Source organism: Emericellopsis atlantica (genome assembly GCF_019669845.1).
Source record: "Emericellopsis atlantica unplaced genomic scaffold F5Z01scaffold_2, whole genome shotgun sequence".
Classification (NCBI taxonomy): Eukaryota; Fungi; Ascomycota; class Sordariomycetes; order Hypocreales; family Bionectriaceae; genus Emericellopsis; species Emericellopsis atlantica.
The window spans coordinates 150,335-176,645 of NW_025764704.1; the positions used below are offsets into that span (position 1 = coordinate 150,335).

General features: G+C 56.0%; 13 protein-coding genes across 13 annotated transcripts; 9 read left to right on the forward strand and 4 right to left on the reverse strand.

The window, feature by feature from the left end:
* The first annotated feature begins 10 nt into the window (after positions 1-10).
* F5Z01DRAFT_193266 (uncharacterized protein) lies at positions 11-594 on the forward strand. Its single transcript, XM_046258019.1, has 2 exons — positions 11-417; positions 473-594. Exons 1-2 carry the CDS (start codon positions 96-98, stop codon positions 553-555), a joined length of 405 nt encoding a protein of 134 aa, XP_046122264.1. The 5' UTR covers positions 11-95; the 3' UTR covers positions 556-594.
* Positions 595-1,543: 949 nt separating this feature from the next.
* F5Z01DRAFT_700616 (ribosomal protein S3Ae) lies at positions 1,544-2,795 on the forward strand. The gene is made up of 4 exons (XM_046266402.1): positions 1,544-1,666; positions 1,757-1,867; positions 1,928-2,429; positions 2,486-2,795. Exons 1-4 carry the CDS (start codon positions 1,653-1,655, stop codon positions 2,627-2,629), a joined length of 771 nt encoding a protein of 256 aa, XP_046122265.1. The 5' UTR covers positions 1,544-1,652; the 3' UTR covers positions 2,630-2,795.
* Positions 2,796-2,843: 48 nt separating this feature from the next.
* F5Z01DRAFT_614842 (Alpha/Beta hydrolase protein) lies at positions 2,844-3,802 on the reverse strand (the record flags this gene model as incomplete). The annotated part of the gene is made up of 2 exons (XM_046260836.1): positions 2,844-3,543; positions 3,591-3,802. The coding sequence occupies 2 exons, from the start codon at positions 3,800-3,802 to the stop codon at positions 2,844-2,846; spliced, it is 912 nt and encodes a 303-aa protein (XP_046122266.1).
* Positions 3,803-4,204: 402 nt separating this feature from the next.
* On the reverse strand, positions 4,205-4,868 carry F5Z01DRAFT_614856 (putative FAD synthetase; the record flags this gene model as incomplete). Its single annotated transcript, XM_046260837.1, has 2 exons — positions 4,205-4,387; positions 4,440-4,868. Coding segments are annotated over 2 exons (612 nt in total), but the record flags the coding sequence as incomplete, so codon positions are not given.
* Positions 4,869-6,560: 1,692 nt separating this feature from the next.
* Positions 6,561-8,506, forward strand: F5Z01DRAFT_643037 (uncharacterized protein). The gene is made up of 2 exons (XM_046262686.1): positions 6,561-6,946; positions 7,015-8,506. The coding sequence occupies exons 1-2, from the start codon at positions 6,804-6,806 to the stop codon at positions 8,222-8,224; spliced, it is 1,353 nt and encodes a 450-aa protein (XP_046122268.1). The 5' UTR covers positions 6,561-6,803; the 3' UTR covers positions 8,225-8,506.
* Positions 8,507-8,817: 311 nt separating this feature from the next.
* F5Z01DRAFT_643040 (acyl-CoA dehydrogenase family member 10) lies at positions 8,818-10,276 on the forward strand. The gene has a single exon (XM_046262687.1). The coding sequence runs from the start codon at positions 8,842-8,844 to the stop codon at positions 10,207-10,209; it is 1,368 nt and encodes a 455-aa protein (XP_046122269.1). The 5' UTR covers positions 8,818-8,841; the 3' UTR covers positions 10,210-10,276.
* Positions 10,277-10,977: 701 nt separating this feature from the next.
* Positions 10,978-12,444, forward strand: F5Z01DRAFT_689666 (aldehyde dehydrogenase; the record flags this gene model as incomplete). The annotated part of the gene is made up of 1 exon (XM_046266086.1): positions 10,978-12,444. One exon carries the CDS (start codon positions 10,978-10,980, stop codon positions 12,442-12,444), a length of 1,467 nt encoding a protein of 488 aa, XP_046122270.1.
* Positions 12,445-12,457: 13 nt separating this feature from the next.
* On the reverse strand, positions 12,458-13,704 carry F5Z01DRAFT_717003 (rhamnolipids biosynthesis 3-oxoacyl-reductase). The gene is made up of 4 exons (XM_046266533.1): positions 13,188-13,704; positions 12,999-13,140; positions 12,731-12,948; positions 12,458-12,680 (listed from the first exon to the last, which is right to left on the reverse strand). The coding sequence occupies exons 1-4, from the start codon at positions 13,610-13,612 to the stop codon at positions 12,614-12,616; spliced, it is 852 nt and encodes a 283-aa protein (XP_046122271.1). The 5' UTR covers positions 13,613-13,704; the 3' UTR covers positions 12,458-12,613.
* Positions 13,705-14,109: 405 nt separating this feature from the next.
* F5Z01DRAFT_632430 (4-coumarate-CoA ligase) lies at positions 14,110-15,907 on the forward strand (the record flags this gene model as incomplete). The annotated part of the gene is made up of 3 exons (XM_046261860.1): positions 14,110-14,431; positions 14,487-15,591; positions 15,664-15,907. 3 exons carry the CDS (start codon positions 14,110-14,112, stop codon positions 15,905-15,907), a joined length of 1,671 nt encoding a protein of 556 aa, XP_046122272.1.
* A 421-nt stretch (positions 15,908-16,328) lies between these two features.
* On the forward strand, positions 16,329-18,614 carry F5Z01DRAFT_717007 (uncharacterized protein; the record flags this gene model as incomplete). The annotated part of the gene is made up of 1 exon (XM_046266534.1): positions 16,329-18,614. Exon 1 carries the CDS (start codon positions 16,806-16,808, stop codon positions 18,612-18,614), a length of 1,809 nt encoding a protein of 602 aa, XP_046122273.1. The 5' UTR covers positions 16,329-16,805.
* On the reverse strand, positions 18,604-20,822 carry F5Z01DRAFT_717010 (allantoate permease). The gene is made up of 4 exons (XM_046266535.1): positions 20,178-20,822; positions 19,464-20,120; positions 19,100-19,405; positions 18,604-19,048 (listed from the first exon to the last, which is right to left on the reverse strand). The coding sequence occupies exons 1-4, from the start codon at positions 20,433-20,435 to the stop codon at positions 18,728-18,730; spliced, it is 1,542 nt and encodes a 513-aa protein (XP_046122274.1). The 5' UTR covers positions 20,436-20,822; the 3' UTR covers positions 18,604-18,727.
* A 1,549-nt stretch (positions 20,823-22,371) lies between these two features.
* F5Z01DRAFT_194163 (uncharacterized protein) lies at positions 22,372-23,879 on the forward strand. Its single transcript, XM_046258021.1, has 2 exons — positions 22,372-23,230; positions 23,283-23,879. Exons 1-2 carry the CDS (start codon positions 22,457-22,459, stop codon positions 23,598-23,600), a joined length of 1,092 nt encoding a protein of 363 aa, XP_046122275.1. The 5' UTR covers positions 22,372-22,456; the 3' UTR covers positions 23,601-23,879.
* A 707-nt stretch (positions 23,880-24,586) lies between these two features.
* F5Z01DRAFT_643049 (uncharacterized protein) lies at positions 24,587-25,867 on the forward strand. Its single transcript, XM_046262688.1, has 2 exons — positions 24,587-25,263; positions 25,316-25,867. The coding sequence occupies exons 1-2, from the start codon at positions 24,750-24,752 to the stop codon at positions 25,624-25,626; spliced, it is 825 nt and encodes a 274-aa protein (XP_046122276.1). The 5' UTR covers positions 24,587-24,749; the 3' UTR covers positions 25,627-25,867.
* The last annotated feature ends 444 nt before the right edge of the window (positions 25,868-26,311 follow it).

Here is a 26,311-nt window from a genome sequence, read left to right on the forward strand (position 1 = left end):
CTAGCACGCTCGTTTGCACCTTTTTTGCTGTCGACCATTTGCTACAATATCGAGCCTTCATCTTCCATTCGCATTGCCAATCGGCCTAATTCACCATGTATACTCGACGAACTGCTCCCAGTCGGCGCTCATCCGCCCATTCTACTTCATCGGCCTCGCCGTCATCATCACCGACTTCGCAAAGGCCCCGCCTGCTACGAAGCAGCGTCACGGAGCCATCGATCACCCCTCTGTCCAGCAACGATGTGCAAGCGTCTAGACTGTCGCATCGGTCGCCGCACACCGCAGCCGACCTGTTACACAAAATGGCCTACTATCAGCCAGGAACGTATGAAGCTGAAGCCATCAAATCGGAGCCCATGACCATTGAGAACCGTGTGGCATGCGTGGAAAATTCAACACCCGAGGGATCATTCAGTAGTAAGTGACCGCTTCCACGACCTCGCCAAGAAGTAGGCTGACGGCCCAAAAGATGGATGCTATTTCAGCTTCCCAAGTTTTGAAAATTGGGAAAGTACACAGGAAGAAAGCGAGAAAACAGATGGAAATCCCTGAAGTGAAGGGATTGATTTGCAAGCACAGGTGAATCTCAAATCGATCTATCTATCGAGAGATTCCAGTTGGGACAATCATCAATCACGGTGTGGTTTACCACGCGCCATGGCAAAGTTGGAGCGACAGCATCCGCAGGCCGTGAAGCAACAGCAGAGGAGCAGACGTGCGCGCAGCGCATCTCCAGGATCGACCGTCATCAGTTGAGCAGAGTGCTGCTGCCGTTGAAACCTGGCACACCGACCTGCATGTGGATGACGACTGGAGGCAGGGGGCCGGGGAATTCTTGAACAGAACCCGGATTGCGATCGCGATAGGATGATCACAGGAAGCATGACTCAGGTGGCTATTTTCGAGCTAGGCGTTGGGCGCATTGATGGGAAGCATCATTAGTATATGACTGTAGTATGTATTTGTGTGAGGAAATAAGGAGTTCAGATTTCATGAACATTCGACGAATGGAGCCTATGCGACCTCTGATCGACGAAAGAACAGGTCCAAAGAGACAGGGAACTGCACGTATGTGCTCATCGCGATTCTTCAAGTGGGCTACGCATCGGCAGCGGGGAACCATTGTCAAGCGCCTAGTCCAACACGAGCAGAACGGATTGCTAGTCTACTGTAGGCTGTAGCAGACACGACAGGGCACCATCTTCGATGACCTGTAATCGAATCGACCATATCTCATTCGACTGGACTACGTACTACATCCTGTAGTACAAGAGCAGATATGCTCAACTCGATGCTTTGTATGCAGTGAAAGAGGGCTTGTCCTATTATTAGTGAGCGTGATTACAGAACCGGGTGCACGGAGGGCCGTGGGCTTAATAATATTGACCGGCTCTGTTCACCCGAAGGCTGCTGTCCAGTGTCAGGGCCGTCTCCGAAAATTCTTGATCACGTGCTATCGCGGCCCTCCCCTCGGAAAGCCCCACACGGACAAACGTGGTGCCGCACTTTTCACGACGCAGACCTAAGCCGACCAGTGCACACACAATTGAAATTATTTCGCCCTCTCGACAGCGACGCCCCTCCACCAAACCCATCACAGCCACCCATCGTCAGTTTTTCTCCAACTGTGCAAATCAGAGCCAGCAATCATGGCGGTTGGAAAGTGAGCAGCGCCCCCCTCGAAATCAATTCTCTGCAGCGATGAGAATTGCGACGATGCGATTCGGACAGCGGCTGATACTTTTGCGAACAGGAACAAGCGTCTCTCAAAGGGCAAGAAGGGTCTCAAGAAGAAGACCGTCGACCCCTTCACCCGCAAGGATTGGTACTCGATCAAGGCTCCCAACCCTTTCAACGTCCGAGAGTGAGTTGCCATCTACCGAACGACAGGCGAGTCGGAGCACAGGAAACTGACCCAGCCCAGTGTCGGCAAGACCCTGGTGAACCGCACCACCGGTCTCAAGAACGCCAACGATGCCCTCAAGGGCCGCATCCTTGAGGTCTCCCTGGCCGATCTCCAGAAGGACGAGGACCACTCGTTCCGCAAGGTCCGCCTCAGGGTCGACGAGGTTCAGGGCAAGAACTGCTTGACTGCCTTCCACGGTCTCGACTTCACCTCTGACAAGCTCCGCTCCCTCGTCCGCAAGTGGCAGTCCCTCATCGAGGCCAACGTCACCGTCAAGACCACCGACGACTACCTTGTCCGCCTCTTCGCCATCGCCTTCACCAAGCGCCGCCCCAACCAGGTCAAGAAGACCACCTACGCCGCTTCCTCGCAGATCCGTGCCATCCGCAAGAAGATGACCGAGATCATCACCCGCGAGGCCAGCACCAGCACCCTCACCCAGCTCACCTCCAAGCTGATTCCCGAGGTCATTGGCCGCGAAATCGAGAAGTCCACCCAGGGCATCTACCCCCTGCAGAATGTGAGTCTTTCTTTTCCGTGGTACTGTCCCTTGAACGTACGTCTAACGCAACCCAGGTCCACATCCGCAAGGTCAAGCTGTTGAAGGCACCCAAGTTCGACCTTGGTGCCCTCATGGCTCTCCACGGCGAGTCGGGGACCGACGACCAGGGTCAGAAGGTCGAGCGCGAGTTTAAGGAGCGTGTGCTCGAGGATGTCTAAGCGGCTGTCTTTACGTGTGGAAGGCGCAATAGGAGGCAATGGGCCATGTCGGGACAACATATCCCGTTGCAAATTGTTTACGATCATCACAAATGGCGTAGATTTTCGAGGTGGCTTGGGAATTTAGGACTGCTTCCCTTGAAATGGTAAAACGGTTCATGATTTATGTCTATGTTTCTGTCTTAGGACTGTCTACTCCGTTGTGACTCCCTCATTATTCCTGGGGCTGGAGGAACTCGACTACAGCGCGGCGGAACTCTTCTGGCTTCTCAGACGTGATCCAGTGACCAGCATCAATGTCCACCAACGTGAAGCGGGGGAAGAACTCCCCAATCAAAGGCAGGACATCATCTGGCACGTACTTGCTCTTGGTGCCCCGGACAAACAGTGCTCGCTTGTTGAATCTCCTCTCCGCAGGGTTCTTGTAGGGAAAGTCGCCCATGTTGTCCAGGCTCTTTCCCAGGATACCCAGAGGCACTCTGAACTTCTGCGTCGGCAACTTGGGGTCGGGACGGTGCAGGTTGCCCAGCAGAAACTGACGGATGGGGAGTGCCTCTTCGAACTCTTGCAGGATCTTGTCCGCCTCGGCCTGGCGCGTGCAGTTTGCGGCGTCAATCTGCTTCATGCCCCGGACGTAGTCTGCAAAGTCGCGGCTCAGGATCTTATCCGCAGGCGCATTGTCCACGGACACGATATCCTGAACAGAGTCTGGCGAGCGCAGAGCGAGGGCCATGGCTGTCTTGGCACCCATGGAATGACCGATTAACGTGCTATCTTTGAGCTTATGCTCTGAGATGAAGTGTAGCACGTCGTCTGCCATGGCGTCGTAGTCATGGCGCTTGTGATGTGGCGACTCGCCGTGGTTACGGAGGTCCAACGCATAGACACAACGGCCCAGATCCCTAGCCAGGGCCCTACGCCACTTAGCACAGCCATCTAGGTAGAATGTCAATGAACCCACTTGCTCATGGCTCTGTTGTTCTTCTTCGAGCCAAAAAGCCCGTGCATGAAGATGATTGGTGCATTGTGTTTGTCGGTCTTGGGCTTAGCTGGCTCATGGAGATCGTACGCCAACGGAGAGACAACCGATGAGTGTGCGCGTCGTTGGGTTGCCGTGAAGACACGAGGGGGCAACGCGACGCTGGGCCGCGCGAGGCATCGTATCGACTGCATATTCTCGAGTTGGCCGCCGAGATGCGTTGTCTCAAGGAAATCTCTGCGATGATGAAGGCCGAGCTCGGTGATAATTTACAGTGGGGCGCTCCGGAGGATGCTGGTATTCATGTCACTCACACAAAGTCCGCAACATCATGTGGGATGATTTGTGAACATGAACAGAGAAGACACTGCCGGCCCATGCAAATAAAGCGAGGCAAATGTCGCTCGTCGTCTGATCATGTATTTGGTGAAGTGTGCGCCCGCTCCGAAGTGTAGATGCTGGTATTTGCCTCTCCTAGGCCGGATATAATTTACGTTTCCCCGTCCTCATTGTGATGTAGAAAACCCAAAGCAATTGCTGCTCTATGATTCTATGTGCTGCTGGTGTCGCAAGCATGCCAGACAGGAAAGGAAATCCTATTTCTTTACCCGTCCTTTACGTTCTTCTTCATCGCGTACGAGCTCGTACGCTGGCCGGTATAGGTTAGCTGAAACGTCAATGGCCAAGGCTGGGTTCGGTAGTGTATCTGATGTGCCGCCCAGGGATGTAAAGCCTCTATCGTATAATACGCAGTACGGTATTTTGAGATGTCGGATGAACTGCAAGGGTCTCAGCAATGTGTTGTGTGACCTCTTCAGATGCCAAACCTACCGCCCATATGTCCGCATAGTGCCAGTCTATGACGGGATTCACCCGCATGAACTGCGGCCACCCTTTGTCTGTCGGACTGAAGTGACCTAGCGTATCACTATGCGGATCTGTTCTCCTGGTTCCCATGAATATTGCCTTGACTTCTGGACGGTCCTCTAGGTAGGCATCGAGCGCTTCTCGCATCGGCAGCGCATATCGTCGCAAGTCGAGATGGTATTGCTCTGTGGACCGCACGACAAAATCTTCGACTTCGGCAAACGGGTCTTTCGACACGATGTATATGGAATGTAGTGTGCTCGGTGGTGCCGCGGGCGCGTCAGACGAGCCGTTTCGCGGGAGGCTCTCGAGATCGGGTAAGCAGGCGAGTATCAGAATGAGCAGGGCGAGACAATCCTTGCCACCGTTGTAGGAAAGGGACAGGTGATCGAGACTGGAACATCAGCAAACGTCTCTAGACCGAGCTGGCCATTGCGCACCTCCCGCTGGGGGACCTACCCGTATCGTTGCAGGGCCTCCCCAATCACCTCCATCGCCACGCGCACATGGCCCTGCAGGCTGCGCAGGGCCTTGTTATCTGTATGATCTTCGTCGAGGAACTTGTCGATGCGGGTTCGGAGTTCTAAAGATGTCTGTCTCAGGGACTGTGGGCTCAAATCACATGGCTGTATCGTCATGCCGTTGGCGGCGCCGTCCTCGGCTTTGGTGGAAGTCGGTGCCATATGCGATTATGCGATTGTCGTCACTGGTTGAGCGTGGGGAGGCCGTAGGGGTGTTGTTGCGAGACTGGAGTCTGCTCGTTTGCTTAGCCAGAACCTTCCTGGGATCGGGCCAGATTTATCGGAAGTTAGGTGGCACGCCAGGCTGAGGCAAGTTTCCGAGGTCCGTTGTCGTCGTCGATGCCAGACTGGAGCCGACGGATTTCTGCGGGGTTCTGTTGGCGTGTTCGTCGGGCGGCGGACTGCGGGGACCCCTGCTCGTTAATAGTGCACGCTCGTACGTAGAGTCACCATGAAGTTGACATAAGGTAATTATCACAACCTTGACTCCTGCTCGCCTCTGGGCGCTGTCAAGGTTAAGATTCATGTCTCCTGGGGTCTAGTGAAGGTGCCTGGCAACAATGCATTTTACCAATGTCCTGCATTTTTGGCGCCTTGCCTCGGTAAACTCCTGATTTCTATCATCACTGAACTCCCAAGCTTCTCCAGCGACCATGCCAGCAGCTTATAAAGACCTATATCGCAATCATGATCGCCGAGAGAGGGAAAATCCATGGCCTGCAATTTCGTCATGCGAGTAGGGCCGGTCGCGGTAGCCATGGATGCTTCTTCGTCGCGTCGCGTGGGGCCCAAGCCTTCGGCGGTGGAGCTGCGCCAATTGATAATACTCAGGAAATCCCATGCTTTGTTAAGCTGGGATTGAGAAAGGACCACAGATAGTGGCAGGCGACCTTAAGAAAGGCAACATTGCATGAGGATGGAGCCAGTCAGGAACTCAGGGATAGACGCCAGAAGGCAGGTCGATCCAAAATACGGGACTGCGCTTCGTTTCGGCCAAGGGATGTATAGTTACATGTAGCGCCCGAGTGATGCCTTGTTCTGAGCTTAGACCTGGATGTGAACACGATACGATGGCTCTCAAGTATCTGATTGGAATGTGTGAGGGTAGGGCGACATGAGCCTAGAGTCAGTGTGGCTTTCCCAACCCAAGCAGGGCAAATCCATGCCTTTTCTTTTCACTTACGCCAGTCGGCCATGGCTCGCATGACGCTCTCTTCCTTTGGAAATTCTTCTCCGCTGATCAGCGCGTTGCATGCTTATCTTCCGTGTTGGTAAGTAGAGCTCGGCGGATGGGTGGGCGAAATACTAGCCAAGCTCGAGTGAGCCTTGGACGTGTCTTGTGATGTCTCCAGTCAGTACCAGCTGGAGCGGAAATCGTGCGCGGTACGCGGAGGGTACGAGAAGTACCCGATAGAGCGTTATCGTTGGCCAAATTCAGGTAGGTACTGGTACTTATGCGAGGGTTACAGCGGCTGAGCCTCCGCAATTACTTAATTTTGTACATCTTTTGTACACCTCCTTTAGGCCTCTGCATTGTGCAATTCATTCACTACTGGTTCGCTAAGCGAGAAACCCACAATAAACTACGTAGCCGTAAGTCGTAGGCATTCTCGCTTGCGTTTGAACATATGTCACAGTTCTGTGAATGCACCCAAAGTGACCCATTGCATGTCTTCAGCCTCATGCCGTTCTCATTTAATACCTTGCGCTCCGGAGCGCGGCTCTGCCGTCTTCGTGGTCCGCCATGTCCAAACACCCAGGGGTCTAAGACTCAGTGCACCCTCATACTCGCACTCGAGCGCACATCATGCGAACAGCTGCCAGTGACGCCCCAATGGGCTCAAACCCGCTTCGTCAACTTACATACAAGCGCGCCCAATTTGTCACCTGTCCTGCCTGTCGCCATGGAGGCACCACCGTCTTAGCAAAGGAACGCCTCGCCGGATGGCGGTGAGTCTACTGGCTGTTGAAGATGAAGCCTCGCCCTTTTCATGTTCCGTATGACTGACCGCAAGTAGATATGCAGCATGCACTGGCGTCATCATCCTCTTCGCGCCTCTCACTTTGGGGACAACACTAATCATGTTCCCGTTCCTACTCAGACCTCAATTTGTCACCCACTCCTGTCGTCGCTGCGGTCTCCGCCTCGCCATCGCTACAAGCGGCGTGGGCGAGTGCCAATACACGATACCAGTGGATGTCGAAGACGATAATTTCGTCCCGGCGCCTGATGATTGGCGTCCTGATCTCGCCCGGCTGCCCAGTGGTTTGCGCGTCGCGAGGTCACCGTTGGGGCCGCGCCCCGAGATATCCGAGCGCGAGATGAAAGTCTGCAACAAACGTTTTATAAATACGCATCCGCGCGCGCGGTTAACGCTCCTCGCCACCGACTCGTCAGGCAGCCCTATTCGTTGCATGCTGGAGGGAAGCGTCCGCGGGGGTGATCAACAGCCTTCTTCAAGCAGGCAATACGATGCGGAGGTGCTCTATGAAATCCATGCCAGCGGCATCGACGCGTTGGATTCACGTTACGCCCAAGATGCCTGCATCAAGGTCATGATGCGGCCGCCACCACAAGACGCTGTCGCGGAGGATTTGCCATCCTATACGAAACAGCCCATAGATGCCGGCAAAAAGACACCTGCCAGCCAACAGGAACCAACAGGGGTGGCATCGATGAGCGCACAAACGCCTCAACCCTTTACTGAAGCATGCCGCGTCTCTCTTTTTTCAACTTCTAAGAGCAAATACTCTTCCGCCATGTACCTTCCGACCCAAGCAACCTCTGACAGCGCACCCAGCCACATGCCCGGCCGTCGTGAAACTGTCTATATCAATGCCGTCCCGGCCCACCAGCGGGCGCAGTTCTCAGGCGGCATGCCTATTTGGCGGTGGCAATCATCCCAAGGTGGCCTTCTCTGGGTATCTCGCCGCTTTCGGGACGCCGAAATGGCAGGAATCGAAACGAAACTTTGCCTCGTTGATGATTATGATCGGCTTGTGGCGGTGCTGGATCGTTGGGACGGGCTGCGCTTCTCGTCCCCTGCGGATGACTTGTATAGAGGAGGTGGCCTGGGGCGCAAGAGCGTACTGACTCTGTACGCGGATCTCGGCGCGGCGCTGCTGGGAGAAGTGCTAGGAAGCCTGTGTACCCTAGCGGTACAAGTAAAGCGTGTTACGACCGAGATGAAGAAGGAGCAGGATGAGAGGAGGCAGAATGCTTATTGATGTGTTAAGACTTTCGAGGACCTCTTCATCAAAGTCCAACAGCCATGCTGTCGAACGAAGACGGTCGGATGGCCGAGTTGAACTTGAGAGTCGCCAAAGCTACGCACATCTGCGGTGTGGCCCTTGATGCAGAAGACAGAAACATCCAAGCTTCAGTATTATAGCATTAGATGCAAAGCTACATGAATCAAACGTTCCAAACTCTTCATAATTAGTCGACCCAAAGAATGCGCATCTGCTTTCCCCTTGACTCTACGCTCGCTTATGCCACCTTAATTTTCTGACACCTACGATGAATATACAAGCTCTTCAAATTCAACAAAGGTGTAATAGACGCTTGAACCACTGATTTATTCACAAGGGGTTCTAGTCGCGGCCGGCTATTTCGACAAGGCTTACACTGAATTCCGGGGTAAGCTAAAGGGTGGGGGCCGGGCCGGGCGTGCCAGTGTGCAAGGGGAGGGCACCTATTAGCCTAGCCGCGGCCCAATCTCTGGTTCATGAATCCCGTCCGAGTCCTTACTTATAACTGACGCCTGCCGGCTTTCACTATTCCTCTGGACCATCGTTGAAGGCCACACGAATTGGTACCGACACCTTGAAGCATAACCCCCAACATGGCCTCGCCACAGCCGTCCCACCTCGATGGCCCTGCCTTTGCGCACATCCCTGCCCCAGTCAAGGCCAAATTGAGGCCATTCGCCATTGACAAGATCCAACGCATCTACCAATGGATGGAAACCGAGATCATCCCCCGCGAGCCTGTCATGGACGCCCAGCTGGCCGCCAAACCGTGGGGCATGCCCCCTCTGTTGCGAGAACTGCGTGCTCGTGCCAAAGAAGAAGGTCTCTGGAACCTCTTCCTGCCCAACACCTTTAAGGAAAGCCCAGGATTGACAAACCTCGAATACGGCTGCATGTGCGAGCTCATGGGGCGGTGTTACTGGGGCGCCATGGTCTTCAACTGCCACGCCCCGGACACGGGCAACTGCGAGCTCCTGGCCAAGTATTGCAGTGAGGAGCAGAAGGAGAAGTGGCTGAAGCCTTTGCTGGAGGGGACCTGCGGCTCTGGCTACTCCATGACGGAGCCGTCCGTCGCCACCTCGGACGCGACAAACGTGGGTATTCGGATCACGAAGAATGGCGACGACTATGTGATCAATGGGCGGAAACTCTACTCCAACTGCCTGTGGAACAAGCATCTCAAGTTCTACATTCTCATGGGACTGAGCGACCCCGAGAATCCCAACCCCTGGCGGCGCCACTCGATGCTCATTGTCCCGGCGGACAGCCCCGGCCTCACTCAGGTGCGCAACCTGACCGTGCTAGGGTACGACTGGGCCCCCGAGGGCCACGGCGAGTACACCTACGACAACGTGGTGATTCCCAAGGAGAATCTGATCCTAGGCGAGGGGCGCGCCTTTGAGATTGCGCAGGGACGACTGGGCGGCGGCCGCATCCACCACACGATGAGACTCCTCGGACAAGCCGAGCGTGCAGTCGAACTCGCCATCATGCGCTGTCGCGACCCACGCTTCAAGCCCCGAGGGAAACTCATCGGCGACTTTGACTCCAACATTGAGCGTGTCGCGCAGATGCGTCTTGAACTCGACGCCATGCGTCTCGTTGTCCTCAATGCGGCCGAGACGATTGACCTGTTTGGTCCCAAGGCTGGTCGGAAGTCCATTGCCCAGTGCAAGGTCCTCGTGCCCAAGGCTGTGCAGGGCATCGTCGACGAATGCATGCAGATATTTGGCGGCCAGGGCGTCACGCAGCACACACCACTGCCTGGCATCTGGGCCTACGCGCGATGGGCGAGGTTGGCTGACGGGCCTGACAGTGCACACAGACACCAGGTGGGTAGGGACGAGCTGAAGAAGGCGGTTGAGATTACGAAGCGGCACCAAGAGTACAACAGGTTGGCCAAGGTGTACGGGGAGAAGCATGGCGAGAAGGTGCACATGATGCCAGAGGACTCCCTATGAAGGGTGGGCTTGTGTTGGAACTTGGAGCTCTGCTGTCATAGCGTGTATAAATCTCGTTGTCTGCCACTCGATTCGCCTCGCTCTCTATTCGTTGAACTCCTCGTACATGTGATTTGCGAGCGCAAGCGTGAAGATAACTGTCTAAGAAAACCAAGGAATTTTCACCATAGAAGCGGTCATCAAGATCAACTGCCCCATGCTAGTCTGCCGTAGCCGAAGCGGAAGGACACCTGTTGCACACCTTCTTCAAGCTTCCATGGTGAAGACGTCTTCCCCACGGGACATACAAAAAATGGCACAGCCACCACGCAGACTTGGCTCCTCTCGATCTCCTTGGTGCCTTGCCCGGAGAACACTGAATCCCGTGCAGCCAGTTTAAGCTGGCGGGCAGCGGGCTGATTCCCGGGGGACAGGACCCACTTTACTCCACAGTCTCCAAAAAAAGGGGTGTCGTTTCCCGGGGGCCTACCGAGTCATGCGTGCCCTGCAGGCGAGCACAGCTGACTCAAACTATAACCCGAGGGAGGCGCGTTTGGATATCCGTCTCCGCATTGGATGTTGCGATTACGCACAGGTCTTCGATGGTGGGTTGCAAGCGGGCTCACGGAATGGAGACATTGTGCGGGGGCTCTATTGCTAAAGTCTATATACTACGTATATGTGGACTTCACATTCAGGGTCTCCCATGATCCTCTGTGCTCTTATTGAACCACACACCCTGCGCTCTGCCTCCTCTCATCACCCGCTCCACCCTCACCCAGAGTCATCATGTCTTTCCCCTGGAGCACAAAGAACCTGCCCAAGCAGCTCTTCATCAACAACGAGTACGTCGACTCCAAGAACAGCAAGAAGCTCGAATGCTTCAACCCCAAGGACAACTCTGTCATTGCCAGTGATGTCTCCCTAGGAGGCGAGGCCGACGTCGATGCGGCCGTGGCACATGCCCAAAAGGCCTTTCAGTCCTGGCGCAAGACCACGGCCAAGGAGCGCCGCGACTGCCTCAACAAGCTGGCCGATCTGATCGACGCCAACGCCGAGACCCTGGCGCAACTGACCAGGCTCAGCCTTGGTGCGCCGTGGGCGAGCTTTGGCAGCTTCGAGATTGCTCTGGCGGCGGAGGCGTTCCGGTACTTTGCCGGCTGGACCGACAAGTTTGCAGGCGAGACGTATCCCCAGGAAGATGGGTTCCTCAAGATCATCAGGAACGAGCCGCTGGGTGTCTGCGCGGGCATCATTCCCTGGAACGGACCCCTTGGCAACGTCGGCATGAAAGCTGGCCCCGCCCTGGCCACAGGCAACACCTTTATCCTCAAGCCGTCGGAGAAGACACCGTTCAGCGCACTTGCGCTGGGCACATTGATCAAGGAGGCCGGTTTCCCCCCTGGTGTCTTCCAGATTGTCACTGGTGAGGGCAGCACCGGCGCCTTGCTCGCTTCGCACATGAAAGTGCAGAAAGTCAGCTTCACCGGCTCGACTGCCACTGGCCGCCGGATCCAGGAGATGGCCGCCAAGAGCAACCTCAAGCGTGTCACGCTCGAGCTGGGCGGCAAGAGCCCTGCTGTCGTCTTTGACGATGCTGACCTCGAGAACGCGATCGCCTGGTGCGCCAATGCCATCACCACCAACACTGGCCAGGTGTGCTTCGCCGCCAGCCGCGTCTACGTCCAGGAGGGCATCTACGACAAGTTCGTCCAGGGATACAAGGCCGCTATGGAGGATAAGGGGAAGGCTGCCGGCGACCCTGACGCCAAGGAGACCCTCCTCGGTCCTCTGGTCGACAAGTCCCAGTATGACCGTGTCCTCGGGTTCATTGAGCGCGGCAAGAAACAGGCCAAGCTCCTCACCGGAGGCGGCCGCATCGGCGAGGACGGTTTCTACGTCCAGCCCACCGTCTTTGAGGGCACGGCGGACGATGCCGAGATTACGCGCGAGGAGATCTTCGGCCCCGTGTCCGTCCTCAACAAGTTCAAGACAGAGGAGGAGATTATCGCCAAGGCCAACGACACACATTACGGCCTCATGGCTGGTGTCTTTACGCAGGACATTAACCGCGCGCTGCGGTTTGCCAGCGACGTGGACGCTGGCATGGTGGGTATCAACGCCATCAGCATGGCGTTCCTGAGCGCCCCCTTTGGAGGCACAAAGACAAGTGGCGTTGGGCGGGAGAATGCCATTGATGCGCTGAGGATGTACACGGACAAAAAGACCATCTTCATCAACATGGCCAAGCTATAAGTGTGGAATGAACGGTAGTTAATATCTGTTGTGAATGATGAAGTACATATGGCACTACCACCATTATTTGCTGGCTATGGAATGAAAACTATGGATTGTGTTGTCAAAGAAAACGCACAAAGAAGAGGCACATGTCACACTGTATTTATTCCTGTCACTGGAATAAAATCTATAGCCTCGACAATCTCCCTGCTGCCAGTCTTGCTGCTCCATCGACGGAGATATCGACACCATTCCTGTGCAATCAGTTAGCCATGGTCTCCGAGCTCGAGTCTGGCGAACATACACGTAGGCACCTGCTCTGGAGCACAGGAACACGGCGACGCCAGCAATGTCCTCTGGCTCACCGAGTCGCCTGAGCGGATTATCATTGCTCAGGGACTCCTCGCCGCCCAGATTACTGATCAGACCCTGCGCCAACTTTGATGGGAAGAAACCCGGTGCGATGATGTTGCTGGTGATGTGTTTCGGCCCCAGTTCCACAGCCAGGTTCCGAGCAAGGTGCTGGCTTGTCAGCACGCGAAGAGACCAGTACAGTGCCAGGGGAAACTCACATTCACTGCCGCTTTCGACGTGCTGTACATGATCGTACCGTGCTCGCCTACATGAGGCACGTTGACGCCGGCGGTGGAGGAGATGACGAGCACACGGGAAGGATCGTCTTTAGTGGCGGCCCTCTCGAGGAGAGGCAGGCATCTGAAACTGTCAGTCTCCTGGGCATTAATGACTTGGGAAAGACTCACTTTTGCACGAGCTCAAAGACTCCCCTGACGTTCAGATCCAGAATCTTGACGGAGCTGCTTGGCGGCGCATCCTCAAATCTCGAGCCCCAGGCGGCGCCAGCGTTGCACACCACAATGTCCAACCCCTTGCTGCCCACGAGACCGTCGACCTCGCTCACCAGGCGAACAATGTCTTTGGAATCGGCCACGTTTGCCGCAATGCCTGCGGCTCGTCCCTTGATTCCGGGAAGTGCATTGAGCTTGGCGACAGCCTGGTCGATGCCTTGTTCGCCCGCAGTCTTGCGTGCTGTGATGATGACAAGAGAGGCGCCTGCGAGGAGGAATGCGGAGGCCATGTGAAGACCCAATCCGCGAGAGCCGCCCGTGACGAGGGCGGTTTTGCCATTGAGGCTAAAGATGTTGTTGAAGTCCCGGAGTTGTGACATTTTGCTGTGCTTTCACGTTCTTCTGCGGCTCTGTCAAATGAAAATCGAGCACGGATGCAAAGATGACAGGCAAGCACAGATTCTTCCTGACTACCTATGGTAGAGGAAGCAGAGACAGACCGACCGTCTCGATAATACCGAACCCCGACTTGACTTTGTGGGGAAGAGGGAAGCTCAAGCCGGGGTTCAACTGGGGACCCCGATCCCGCCATGGAACTTCTTCGTATAGCCACGGCCCGCAGCGGCATCATCATTTTCTCCAACTGCATCCTCCTTCTTCCTGGCACATTCCCTACACACCAATAGGCTGATGGCGCGGAAGCGATTCGCCCTCGAGGCTACTACCCCTCTCCCAACTAGACCTCGGGCTTAACAGCCGACGGACTTGGGCCACCCATGGCACGTCGCCATGCCTTTTCATGCCCTTCCTCATAGGTCAAAGGGACCTTGAATGTATCATTGATCGCAACAAGTTTTCTAGCAAGCGAGGAGTCACAATGGTCTTCAAATCACCGTACCCAGACGTGGACATCCCAAAGTCCAACATCCTCACGTACCTCTTTGGCCCGCCAGCCTCGGCCGCACCGTCACGCGATCCCCTATGGTACGATGCGCGCGACCCTAACACCAACCTGTCTCCCTTCCACTTGCTGCAATGGGTGCGTCGACTCGGCTCCGGTCTAGGGCGCCTGGGGTTGGGGAAGGATGATGTGGTCATGATCTGTACGCCCAACCAGATCCATGTGCCCGTGGCGTATCTCGGCATCGTGGGCGCTGGATGCATCTTCAGCGGCGCGAATCCCGCATACACTGAGCAGGGTGAGTTTCGATCACATGCTTGTGCATTGGAGCCTGTAGGCTGACGCGGCGACAGAGCTCGTTCACCAGATCACAAACACAACCGCAAAGCTACTGCTCGTACACCCCAAGATGCTCCCCCTCATCCTCCCCGCCGCACGGAAAGCAGGTGTTCCCAAAGACCGCATCTTCCAATTCTCCGAGACCGCCAATGAACCCTCCCAAGGGGTGCTCGACTGGCGCGAGATGATTGGCACGCCTGAGCAGGGAGACGCCTGGAACTGGCCCGATCTACCACCGCAAGAGGCCACGAGCACGGTCGCCACGATCAACTACTCCTCAGGGACCACCGGTTTGCCCAAGGGCGTCTGTGTCTCCCATTACAACCTGATTGCCAATGTCGAACAGACTGTCTTTATGCGTTATGCGCACAAGCCCTACTCGTTTGCTGATCGACCCTTGGAACGTTGGATTGGCTTCTTGCCGCTCTACCACGCGTACGGTCAGCTGTACACCATTCTCATGGCGATCAAGCTCCAGGTGCCCGTCTACATCATGACCGAGTTCCGATATGAAGAGTTTCTAGAAGCCATTGGACGGTACAAAATCACTAGCCTCCAGATCGCCCCGCCCATCCTCGTCATGCTCAGCAAGAGGCCAGAAACAGCCCGGTACGACCTGCGAAGCGTCAAGGATGTCCTGTGCGGAGCAGCTCCTCTGTCGCGGGAGCTGCAGAACGAGTGCCAGCGCCGCTTCAACGTGCAGATCAACCAGGGCTGGGGCATGACAGAGGTGACTTGCGGCGCCATCCACGTGCCCGGCGGCATCAAGGATGACTCGGGGTCCGTAGGGCAGCTGGACCCCAACTGTGAATGTCGCCTCGTCGATGAGGATGGCAAGGACGTGGCAAAGGGACAGCCGGGCGAGATGTGGGTTCGCGGTCCCAACATCTGCCTCCGCTACTGGCGAAACGAGGCGGCGACGAGAGACAGTCTCGACAGCGAGGGATGGCTCAAGACGGGGGACGTTGCCATTTGCGATGACAAGGGATTCTTCTGGATTGTCGACCGCAAGAAGGAGTTGATCAAGGTCAATGCTCTGCAGGTTGCGCCCGCTGAGCTTGAGGCCGCCCTGCTGGAGAACGATCACATTGCGGACGCGGCTGTAGTCGGCATCACGTTGTAAGTTCTTTTGCCCTTGCCCATGCTTTCAGCACATTCACTGTATGCGCGGTCAACTGACGGATCGAACAGAAACAACAATGAATGGCCACGGGCCTACGTCGTGATCCAGGAGTCTTCCAAGGGCAATGTCTCGCCCAAGGACATCCAGGACTGGATGGCCAAGCGCGTCGCCAAGCACAAGCGTCTGGTGGGCGGCGTGGTCTTTATCGACGAGGTGCCCAAGCTGGCGAGTGGCAAGATTCAGAGGAAGACGATGCGCGAATGGGCCAAGAGGGACGCCGCCAGCATGCAGGACGTCCGCGCGAGATTGTAGTTTCTTACAGGTAACTTGCGCCGGTGCGGTACGGAGCATCTAGTACAAGTGCATGTAGACAGCATCTGATGAGTATACCAAACACGAGTTGAAACCATGCAAGATGAAATCTTGACGCAACGCTGCCTGAATATTCACGTGCATGCCTCACTCAAACTTGGAGTAGCGACACGCAATAGTAATTACACTGAACCACGAGGCGAGTGACCAGGGGTCGAATCTCGTGTCATGCGTCGACCTGGGGAGCCTCACGCCTGACTCGACACGACGCACCCTTCACCCCAAGTTCCCCAACAAGAGATCTGGGCCTCAAAAGTTCAGAATCTATCATACTCTCTCCAATGGAGCAGTGTCTACCATTCGTCAACGACACCATGATCCACGGGCCCACCCCCCGCGGTAGTCGTTACCCGCATGTTCTCCGTGCCAAAACTCCTCCTCCGAGTCCCTCGCCCATTTACCCCATATTGTGGACTCGGTCCCTTGGATTGCGCCCCCCCCCGCGTCGTGCCCATCGAAACTCCACAGCAGTTTGGCGCTACTGTCCTCAGTACGACGCCATGCTTGGGCCCGCGCCTCTCCAGCAGTTCCCCAGGGAGGAAATCGTCCTTGTCGAGTCATGCAAGACGAGATTCTGCTCAGCGGGAGACTCATGTAGGACCAGCTGCAGCAAATATGGGGCGAACAGAATCACCACATGCATGCATGATATGCTAGCCGGCCATGTCTTAAAAGGCGGGCATATACTCTTTGCTTCTTCCTCGTGTTTCGAATCCTCATAGACATTCTCTTAAATCCATATCCCGTCTCTCTCTCTCTCTCTCTCTCTCCGCCCTCACCACATCACAGAGCGTCCTGGCAGTGTCGTGATCTTCACTCAAGTCACCTCCCTCCCACGATGGCCGACTTCCTGGCGCCCCAGACCACAGCCCCGGGCAGCGTCGACGCCTCCCGTCGCCTGCAGGCCCCCATCCACTCGGAACGACACGTCCGCATCATCACGGTCGGTGCCGGCGCCTCGGGGCTGCTCATGGCGTACAAGCTCCAGAAGCACTTTAGCAACTACTCCCTCCGCGTCTACGAGAAGAACCCAGAGGTCGCGGGCACGTGGTACGAGAACAAGTACCCCGGCTGCGCGTGTGACGTGCCCAGCCACAACTACACATGGTCCTTTGAGCCCAAGCTCGACTGGTCCGCCGTCTACCCGCCCGCCAAGGAGATCTTTGCCTACTTTGACGGCTTCGCCGACAAGTACGGCCTCAAGCAGTACATCAAGACGGAGCACCAGGTGATAGGCTCGTACTGGAACAGCCAGCGAGGGGGCTACGACGTCAAGGTCAAGGACCTCAAGACGGGCACCGTGGTCCACGACCACTGCGACATCCTGATCAACGCCAGTGGCATCCTCAACAACTGGAAGTGGCCTGCCATCCCGGGCCTCAAGAACTACAAGGGCAAGCTGCTCCACACCGCCAACTGGGACGACTCGGTATCTCTCGAGGGCAAGCACGTCGGCCTGATTGGCAATGGGTCCTCCGGGATCCAGGTCCTCCCCGCCATCAGGGACAAGTGCGCCAAGGTCACCACATTCATCCGCGAGCCGACCTGGGTGTCCCCCGTGCAGGGACTCGAGCAGCACCAGTTCTCCTCTGACGAAGTCGAAACCTTTGTCAACAAGCCCGGTGCCTTGCTGCAGTACCGGAAGGAGATTGAGTCTGGCCTCAACGGCCAGTTTGGCATCTTCCTCCGCAACAACAAGGTCAACCAGGACACACACGAGTACATGCTCTCCCAGATGAAGGAGAAGCTCGGCGATGCCTACCTCGAGGAGAAGCTGATCCCCGACTGGAGCGTCGGCTGCCGGCGTCTCACCCCGGGCGTCAACTATCTCGAGTCCCTCACCAAGCCCAACGTCAAGGTGGTCTATGGCGAGATCAACTCCGTGTCCGAGAGGGGGTGCGTCTGCGACGACGGCAACGAGTACCCCGTCGACGTGCTCATCTGCGCCACGGGCTTCGACACGACGTTCAAGCCTCGCTTCCCGGTGGTCAACCCTGCGGGCGAGAACCTGCAGGACAAGTGGGCGGCCGATCCCGAGTCATACCTGGGCCTGGCCGCCGCCGACATGCCCAACTACCTCATCTTCCTCGGGCCCAACTGCCCCATCGGCAACGGGCCTGTCCTCTGCACGATCGAGGCGCAGGCCGACTACATGTGCAAGCTCATCGACCGGTACCAGACGAGCAACGTCGCCACCTTTGCCCCCAAGGCGGACGCCGTGCGCGACTTTGTCGCCTACAAGGACTGGTTCATGAAGGGGACCGTCTGGGCGGACAGCTGCCGCTCGTGGTACAAGAACGGCCCGGACGGGCCCATCACCGCCCTCTGGCCCGGGTCGGCGATGCACTACATTGAGACCATGCGCGACGTGCGCTTCGACGACTTTGACTTTCAGTACGCCGGCAACCGGTTCTGCTTCCTCGGCAACGGGTACTCGCAGACCGAGCTGGACCAGACGGCCGACTGGGCCTTTTACATTCGAGAGTACGATGATGACCCGCCCCTCACGACCGGCGGGCGGCGCAAGGTGATGAGCAAGAGTGGCAGCATCGTCGACCGGCAGACTGTGAGTTTCAGCGGCATGCCGAGCGAGGCGGAGAAGAAGCAGCAACAGCAGCAGCAGCTTGCGAGGGAATCGCGTCTATAAACGTCAACTTGTCTCTTGTCGATACCAAAGTATATATATATATATTCCGGGGTTTGGCGCCTCGCTGTTGAAATACCATCAGATTAATGTACACTTGCTTCCGCCTGCTGATCTCAGTACGTGTACCGGAACGCCTTGTTCTCGCGGTCCGTCAGCGTAGCCCAGACCTCGCGGTCCATAAACTCCCCTTCCTTTGCGACATGCTCGCCCTCCCTGCGCTTGTTGCTCCATACGTAGTACGCGAAAAGCAGGCACGTGGTGAGCGCACAGCCGGCCTGCGTGCCCATGACGGCGAGCTTGGCCGGCCGGTACTCGGGTGCGTCGCGGGCCTGGAAGGTCTGGGGCCCGATGATGTTGCCGAGCGAAAAGGAGCCGCTGACAATGGCGGTTGCAAAGGCGCGCTTCGTGGCACCACCAAAGTTGGCTGCCGTCCACTGCAATCCCGTTAGCTTCAGATATGGCAAGAGTTGATGGAAGGAGCGTACGCTGTAGAAGATCGTCAAAGGGGCCACAACGGCGTTGACCAGATATACACCAGCGAGAACGCCAGAGCGGTTCGTAGGCGGCAGAAAGGACATGAGGGCGCCGCCCAGGATGGCAGGGATAATGCAAGCAATGATCCACGCCCAGCGGTGACCGCCCTTGCGAATGCCAAAGCCGACAAGGAGTGTGAAGAAGATGCTCACGACGCCCGAGGGCATGTTCATGAGGGCGGCTTGCTTCGGGACGTAGCCGAGGTTGCGAATGAGCGTGGCCGAGTAGGTTGTCACGACGCCACTCGACACGGAGAGCTGTTTTTATGGTCAGTCAGAAAATGCGATCATGGGGAGGCCTTGCAATGGGACATACCAGGACCACCGACACGGTCAACAGCCACATCTGCGGATCTAAAAGGGCCTCGACAATCTGCTTGGGACGGAACTTGCGGCTCTCGATGCCCGTCTGGTTGACGCTCACGTGCTTGAGCAGCGCGACTTTTTCGGCATCGCTCAGCCACTTGGCCTTCATGGGCGTGTCCGGCATAAAGGCCAGCGTGCTTAGTCCGATCACCACGGTGACGACGCCGAGTGTGATGAACATGATCCTCCAGCCGGCGAGGCCTTGCCCGGCGGGGATGTGTTGGAAGCCGTACGAGATGGCACCGCCGACAATCTGGCCCAGGCCGAGACCCAGGTACCAGAAGGAGAACCGGGGCGCGGCCTCGGACTTTGTGTACCACTGGCTGCTGATCAGCATCAGCGACGGGCCGACGGTGGCTTCAAAGACGCCCAGGAAGATGCGCGAGACCAGGATGGATTTGTAGCCCGTGGCGGCCGCACCACATGCCGTTGCGACGCCCCATAGAGTCACGTTGAGGCCCAGCCACTTGGCGGCCGGGACCATCTGCAGGAACCAGATGTTGGGGATCTCGAAACAGAGAAGGCCGACGAAGAGAAATGTGGCAATGTTGCTGAACTGGTTGCCGACGAGACCCAGGTCCGTGGTCAGGCCCATGACGGCGGCGTACTGATTGACTACTTAGCTGCTGTCGAGACGAGAGGGGTGGGGAGAAGAACGACGTACGTTGAGGATGACCTTGTCGAGGAACTGCATGGTGTAGCAGCAGAACATGAGAGGGACAACGTGCCAGTCAACCTTGCGCCTGAGCGCCTTGAGATCGATACCGGCGCCCTCGGCATCGCGGTGCTGGTCCAAAAACTGCCACGCGCCATCTACGTTCTTGTCGGCGGCGGCTGCTGCTGCCGAGGACTCATGCGGAACACTGGAGGATATCCGAGGCGCCTTGTCATCGTGGATCGAGTGGTCGCTCTGCAAAGACATGGTGACGAGCACGCAACAGAAGTCTCTGAGGATCGAAAACAACAGTGATCACTTGGGTGATAAGAAGGAGAAGGACTGGAGGGATCAAATGGATGGTGGAAAGCCAGGCACCCTCACCTCACCTCACCTCGTCAGATGAAGCAAGAGCCTGTCGCCGGTAGAGAAAAGGCCTGTGCTGTCTGTCGATCGGCCCATGCCAGGCCAAGCAGTGCGGTGTGCGAGTGCCTTATGCATCGGAGACATGTGCAGGTGAGACGCGTCGCCTACCGAAGCCGTGATGGAATGAATGGAGCGTGGTGGTGATCAGGGTGGGTGCATGGTCAAAGGATGCGCGGACGGCCCGCCCTCAATTTCCAGGGGGTTCGACTTCCCAGCCACCACTCACGTCGCTTTCCTGGTCTACATACCCTGTACCACGCAGTCTACGACCTATCCAGGTCACCCCTGTCCATGTCGCGCGCGTTCACAATTTGTTACTTCACCCTGCTTTTTTATCTTGCGCCGCTTCGGCACTTGTGCCACTGATGAACAGGAAAGTAGCGGACGGCAGACGAGCGAAATGCCATTGGTCGCCTCACTGCCCTTGGGTATCATCATGTCACCATCCTAGGCCCTGGCAGAGCATTTGAAGAGACGGACTAATTAGAACCCTGCGCAATACACCAACCCCAGCCGATGATGAGTCCGACCGCGAAACGACTGGAATTTCGCGCTCCTCCCATGATCCAGTTGATTTCTCATTCTCCTTGCAGTCCCTCGTCATCCGTCAGATCTAAGACAATCTGATGCATTGGCGCAGCCACGCATCCCGACCCTTGGTCCAGCTGCAATTTGGAGCACGCGTCAATGGGGGAAAAAAGAACCAGACACAGCACAGCTTTCTTCACTCTGTCTCACGGAAGAAGCAGCGGACGCGGACGCTGCATATCGCCGACGTGGACGTGGCTTGCACGACACAATCAGGGCTGCCCGCCCGCCTGCATGCATGCATGCAACTCCCGCCATGCCCGTGCTGCTTGTCGATACTCTTCTACCTGTTCAAGACAGCTTCATTCGGCGCTACAACGTCGTTCTGAGGATTCGCCTCCAAAAGGCAGTTTCGACCGCCAATGCGACACGACACCCCGACGGTCATTTGGTCATGCGTCCTACCGGTCAAGCAGTTGTATCAAATAGTGCCCCGATCGACGTATACCCCCGGTGAAAGATACACACTAAGATGCTTATGCTGGGCCTAGTCGACATCGGGTAGCCGGAGAATTCCTAAAGCTGCCGTCCTCTTAGCCCAGGCCTGCGGCTCACACTCGAGAATTGCTTCTGAAGCTTGCTCAGAGGACGGTTAATTCAAGACACCAGCCGCCTCGTTCACGGCCGGCAAATCGTAATCCGGAGGCTAGCTGGTGCTATGGACGGATCGACGCTATTCATGGCATATAGGACAGGGGCATTCTTCAACGAGAGCCATCCATCTGGACGGAACACTGAGCCCCTGCCTCATTAGTGATGTCTCATGGCTTTCGGAGCGGTCGACAAGCCCGTCCAGATTCGACAACAGGGTCTCTTTGGATGAGTGAAGCGGTAAGTCTTACAGTTCAGCCTGATGAATGAGCTAGGCTGAGCTCGCATCGATGTGGAATAGCAACGATGCATATTGTAATCTTGGAGAGTCCTGCGTCTTCCAGCCTTCGAAAATCATTTTATGCCGGCTTCAACCTACTGTCTGTCTTTTCTTCTCAACCCACGCGAAAGATCCGTGCCCAAAGCACATTAAACCCTTGTAGATCGACGAGATGGCTTTGTTCATGCCCGCGATATGCGATACGTCGTGTGATATCTCCCCAAAAGATCTGAGTCAACGCACACGTTCCAGACGTCAATGGTCACCGCACTTTCAGCGTACAAAACACACAAAAGTCTCACCTCCATAGGCGAGTCCGTGACACCTTGGTCGTCGTGGACGTTTTTGTCTTCATCCCATTCTACCCTTACCATTGTTCCCGACCTTGCCTGCCAACGCCACCATGGGTTGGGTTATGAACGCATCGGCCGAGGTCGACGCCCAGTCTGAGTATCCCAAGATCATCGCCATCACCGTTCTCTTCAGCGTCGTCTCGGCAGCCGGCGTCATCTGGCGTCTGTTCATCCGGCGCAAGAGTCGTGGTCTCGCCCACGACGACTACATGGCGGCTCTCTCCATGGTGTTTGCGTTCGCATATTCCGCCCTATGCATCGCACAAACGCGCTACGGTCTCGGTCTTCCCCTGGCAGCGCGCCCTCAGGAGAACCTGATCACGTACACCAAGCTCAACTTTGCCGGGCGGCCCATCTACCAGCTGGGCGTCTCCTTTTTCAAAATGGCGCTTCTCATCTCTTACCTGCGTCTGCTACAGGGGACCTCGCAGTTTGCGTACCGGCTGGTCGTGTACACGACCATTGCGCTCGTCTTCCTGGCGCACCTCGGCTGTGCATTCTCCCTCATCTTTGCCTGCACGCCGGTCGCCAAGTCCTGGCAGCCACTCATGGATGGGACATGCCTCCCCCCAGGGCCCTCGTTCACGGCGTACGCGGTGGTGACAATCGTCTCGGATATTGTCGTTGCCGTCCTGCCCGTACCCATGCTTGTGGGCTTGAACATCCAGATGGCCAAAAAGGTTGGCTTGATTGGCATCTTCATTCTGGGGCTGTTCACAACCATGTGTTCTGTGTTTCGGTACCTCCAGATCAACCGGATTCAGTTTGGCGACGGTAACTCGACCATGCTGATCCTCTGGGGCGTCATTGAGTTCAACGTCGGCGTACGTCTCCCCATGTCTCTTCAAAATCGCATCAAGAACTGACCCAGTATAGAACCTCGTCTCCAGCCTGCCGTTCCTCGCACCCGTCTTCATTCGCAAGGCCAAGGACTACCGCTCGCGCCCCTCTGCTGGCTCCTCGGACGGCTATGGGCGGAAATCTCGACGTCCCCGGACAGGTGAGGCGTACAAGCTCAGTGAGAGGAGCACCGGCACTTCGAAAAGTGTGTTCACGTCGACGACGTGCGATGGCAAGACAATGACCGCCAGTCAGGAGAATATTCTACCGCAGCCAGGGGCGATCATGAAGTCGGTGACCTATACTGTCAAGGTCGACGATGGAGGACATGATGAGTTTGGTGCACGTCAGTAAGGTGACATGTATGTAGGGGCTCCCGCGGTTGTGTGTAGTTGGCCGCAGCCACAAGTGAGGTAGACAATGAAGTAATTCAGAAACTGGTTTGGAATGCCATAAAGTCCTTCGTGCTGGGCTGCCTCGTGCTCGTGACGAGCTGGCGGGTCTGGGTGGGCCTGAGGGCTACGCAATCGGGTTCTTTCTTAACACTTCTAAAGTTGTACTACGTACTACGTACTAGAATCAAGCAGAAAATAATAAATGCCACTTGGCAGTCAAGCTTGACGAGCGGCTTTGTGGGGAAAAGTGGAATCACTAACGGGAAGTGGTAAATTAGTGTCCGTCCCGAAGGGCAATTTATGCCTGCATGACTGGGTCTTGTAACTCGGCGTAGGCCTCATGTGCCGAAGGCTCTTGGTACGTTGGCTAATGAAGGGATGTCCGAATCAAATGGCAAATGTGATATGAAGCGTTCTGCCCAGACGAGAGATCTCTCGCATGTCAAGCGGAAGTTTGATAACCCCATATGGATGGTATCTCCATAGGGAGAAGAAAAATGTTGGAAGTCCACAACAATGAGCGACAGAACCTCCTTTGATATTTGAATCCTGTGGAATAGAGAATGGGAAACAAATCCATTGAATTTCTTTTCCCTGTACTTATTTCTAGAAGCTAATACCTCGTGGATGAACTGTTCTGGCGGAGAGCGAAATTACGAAAAGTGACACCCAGGGTAGCCTGAACCGTTTCACTTACATGGCCGACGTCGTTGGGGCCTGGGCGTTGTTGGACGATTATTACATTGAACCATCAATCCAGCCAGTTTGACTTACGAATCACCGATTCAATCTCAATCATAAATAAAGATGTTTAGGTGTTTAGGATTTCCCACAGAGCCGTAATTTAAGATGAATAGAGCGACTGCTATGGGGAAGCTCATGCTACGAAGCACGACCACAGCTGTCGAGGGCAGCGGGGCATCGTCCCATTGACCCCATTCCCTAATTTGCCGACGGCTATATTGTTCAGGACACTCACTCCTCACAACGGTCTATATGCTCGCAACCTCTCGGAGAACGCGCCAGACGTGTGTCTTCACCCGAAAGAACGCGACATTCCCCTTCTAGTCAGTCTTTCAACCTCTCCTTTGATCTCACACAAACCAGCATGCTCACCTCCAGATCCAACTCATCCTCCACATCGTCCTGGTCCGTCGTGCCGCACCCATCTCCCAGCATGTCGCTCTCGGGCAAAGTCTTCACCATCACGGGGGGCGCCAGTGGCATCGGCCTTGCAACTGCGAAATACCTGTCCGCACGAGGAGCGGCCGTCGCCATTGCCGATGTGGATCCTGCTGCGATGGAAGCAACGAGGGCCTACTTCACCCCGCTCAACGTGCCTTTCATGATCCGGAGCGTCGACATTTCTCAGCGTGAGCAGGTGGACGCCTGGATCGACGAGGTGGTCACGACATATGGGCGTCTGGATGGCGCCGCGAACGTGGCGGGTGTCATTGGCAAAGTCCACGGCACGCATGCCGTGACCGAGCTGGACGATGGCGAGTGGAGCAGGATCATTGCGGTCAACTTGACGGGGACAATGTATTGCTTGCGCGCACAGTTGCGGAAGATTGTGGACGGGGGGTCGATTGTGAATATCTCGTCGATTCACGGGCTGAAGGGTAAGATACCAGAGAGGACGGTGGAAACATCCCGACTGACACGCGTCGCTAGGGTTTGCCCGCCACGCCGCGTACGACGCCAGCAAGCATGGTCTGATCGGACTGACGCGGTCTGCGGCGCAGGAGGTTGGTCATCGTGAGATCCGCGTCAACGCTGTAGCGCCAGGATCCGTGTATACGCCTCTGATGCAGAAGGAGTGGGACAATGCCGGTCGGCCAGCCGACGCTCCCTTTGACGAGCCCACAGCATTTCGGAGGCGGGGGACAGTCGAAGAGACGGCCAATGTGATTGGATTCTTGCTGGGGCCAGAGAGCACTTTTGTGAGCGGGAGTGTTTACCGAGTTGACGGTGCTTGGGATTGAGAGCTTGTCCGGGCTCGTGGACGGCTGCATTTCCGGAGGATTTTGTAAATGGCACTGAAATGAAATAGCGTTGCCTGCTTGTATCAATAAGTCCTTTTGTGATCAAATGTCAGTGCGGGCATGAGTTAAAAGTGTCCTTGCACATTGGCGTTCGACATGTCAGAGGACAGTTCAAGCCCACATTTTCACAACCAAACAAACTGAGAAAAGGGTCCCAAGACGTGAAAGGGATCAATCACCGATAAATGTGAGAATTAAATATTGAGAGAATAGCTGGGAACGCAGTCACTCGAGGGAACGGTCCAAGGACGATATCTGGAGTGTCTGGGCCTTTAGGCTTGGGGTAGCTCTCTAGAGCTGTACGTTACTTATCTAGGGAGAATACCATGGGCCAATTGCGGTTGCATCGTTTCTGCACTGCCATACAGATCTTCAGTGACTTGCAGAGAGTGACGGAATCTGGCGGTGTGAGCGTCAATTAGTCAAGTGCCCTCTAAAGGATCAAAGTCAAATATCATTCATTCTATCCCTCCATAATCCGGGCCAGAGACACTGCCCAGAGCAACGGGAAGTGTTTTGTAACGAGCTCGCGCAGATGCCATCTTCACGGCTTCTCTGGCCCTTGTATTCTCGAGACAAGATAAAATCAATTGACAGGTGAGCCCGCCCGGTTACGAGTCCGTAG

What these genes read in the sequence shown, in the direction of transcription:
- F5Z01DRAFT_193266 (XM_046258019.1), top strand. Translation starts at nt 96, where the DNA reads ATGTATACTCGACGAACTGCTCCCAGTCGGCGCTCATCCGCCCATTCT. An exon ending in AACACCCGAGGGATCATTCA is followed by an intron (nt 418 to 472) that starts GTAGTAAGTGAC and finishes ACGGCCCAAAAG; the next exon opens with ATGGATGCTATTTCAGCTTC.
- F5Z01DRAFT_700616 (XM_046266402.1), top strand. An exon ending in AACCCTTTCAACGTCCGAGA is followed by an intron (nt 1,868 to 1,927) that starts GTGAGTTGCCAT and finishes GACCCAGCCCAG; the next exon opens with TGTCGGCAAGACCCTGGTGA. An exon ending in GCATCTACCCCCTGCAGAAT is followed by an intron (nt 2,430 to 2,485) that starts GTGAGTCTTTCT and finishes AACGCAACCCAG; the next exon opens with GTCCACATCCGCAAGGTCAA.
- F5Z01DRAFT_643037 (XM_046262686.1), top strand. Translation starts at nt 6,804, where the DNA reads ATGCGAACAGCTGCCAGTGACGCCCCAATGGGCTCAAACCCGCTTCGT. An exon ending in GAACGCCTCGCCGGATGGCG is followed by an intron (nt 6,947 to 7,014) that starts GTGAGTCTACTG and finishes GACCGCAAGTAG; the next exon opens with ATATGCAGCATGCACTGGCG.
- F5Z01DRAFT_643040 (XM_046262687.1), top strand. Translation starts at nt 8,842, where the DNA reads ATGGCCTCGCCACAGCCGTCCCACCTCGATGGCCCTGCCTTTGCGCAC.
- F5Z01DRAFT_717003 (XM_046266533.1), bottom strand. Translation starts at nt 13,612, where the DNA reads ATGTCACAACTCCGGGACTTCAACAACATCTTTAGCCTCAATGGCAAA. An exon ending in GTCTTTGAGCTCGTGCAAAA is followed by an intron (nt 13,141 to 13,187) that starts GTGAGTCTTTCC and finishes TGACAGTTTCAG; the next exon opens with ATGCCTGCCTCTCCTCGAGA. An exon ending in TCCAGAGCAGGTGCCTACGT is followed by an intron (nt 12,681 to 12,730) that starts GTATGTTCGCCA and finishes CTGATTGCACAG; the next exon opens with GAATGGTGTCGATATCTCCG.
- F5Z01DRAFT_717010 (XM_046266535.1), bottom strand. Translation starts at nt 20,435, where the DNA reads ATGTCTTTGCAGAGCGACCACTCGATCCACGATGACAAGGCGCCTCGG. An exon ending in TCGACAAGGTCATCCTCAAC is followed by an intron (nt 20,121 to 20,177) that starts GTACGTCGTTCT and finishes GTAGTCAATCAG; the next exon opens with TACGCCGCCGTCATGGGCCT. An exon ending in CTTTGACGATCTTCTACAGC is followed by an intron (nt 19,049 to 19,099) that starts GTACGCTCCTTC and finishes ACGGGATTGCAG; the next exon opens with TGGACGGCAGCCAACTTTGG.
- F5Z01DRAFT_194163 (XM_046258021.1), top strand. Translation starts at nt 22,457, where the DNA reads ATGGGTTGGGTTATGAACGCATCGGCCGAGGTCGACGCCCAGTCTGAG. An exon ending in TCATTGAGTTCAACGTCGGC is followed by an intron (nt 23,231 to 23,282) that starts GTACGTCTCCCC and finishes GACCCAGTATAG; the next exon opens with AACCTCGTCTCCAGCCTGCC.
- F5Z01DRAFT_643049 (XM_046262688.1), top strand. Translation starts at nt 24,750, where the DNA reads ATGCTCACCTCCAGATCCAACTCATCCTCCACATCGTCCTGGTCCGTC. An exon ending in GTCGATTCACGGGCTGAAGG is followed by an intron (nt 25,264 to 25,315) that starts GTAAGATACCAG and finishes ACGCGTCGCTAG; the next exon opens with GGTTTGCCCGCCACGCCGCG.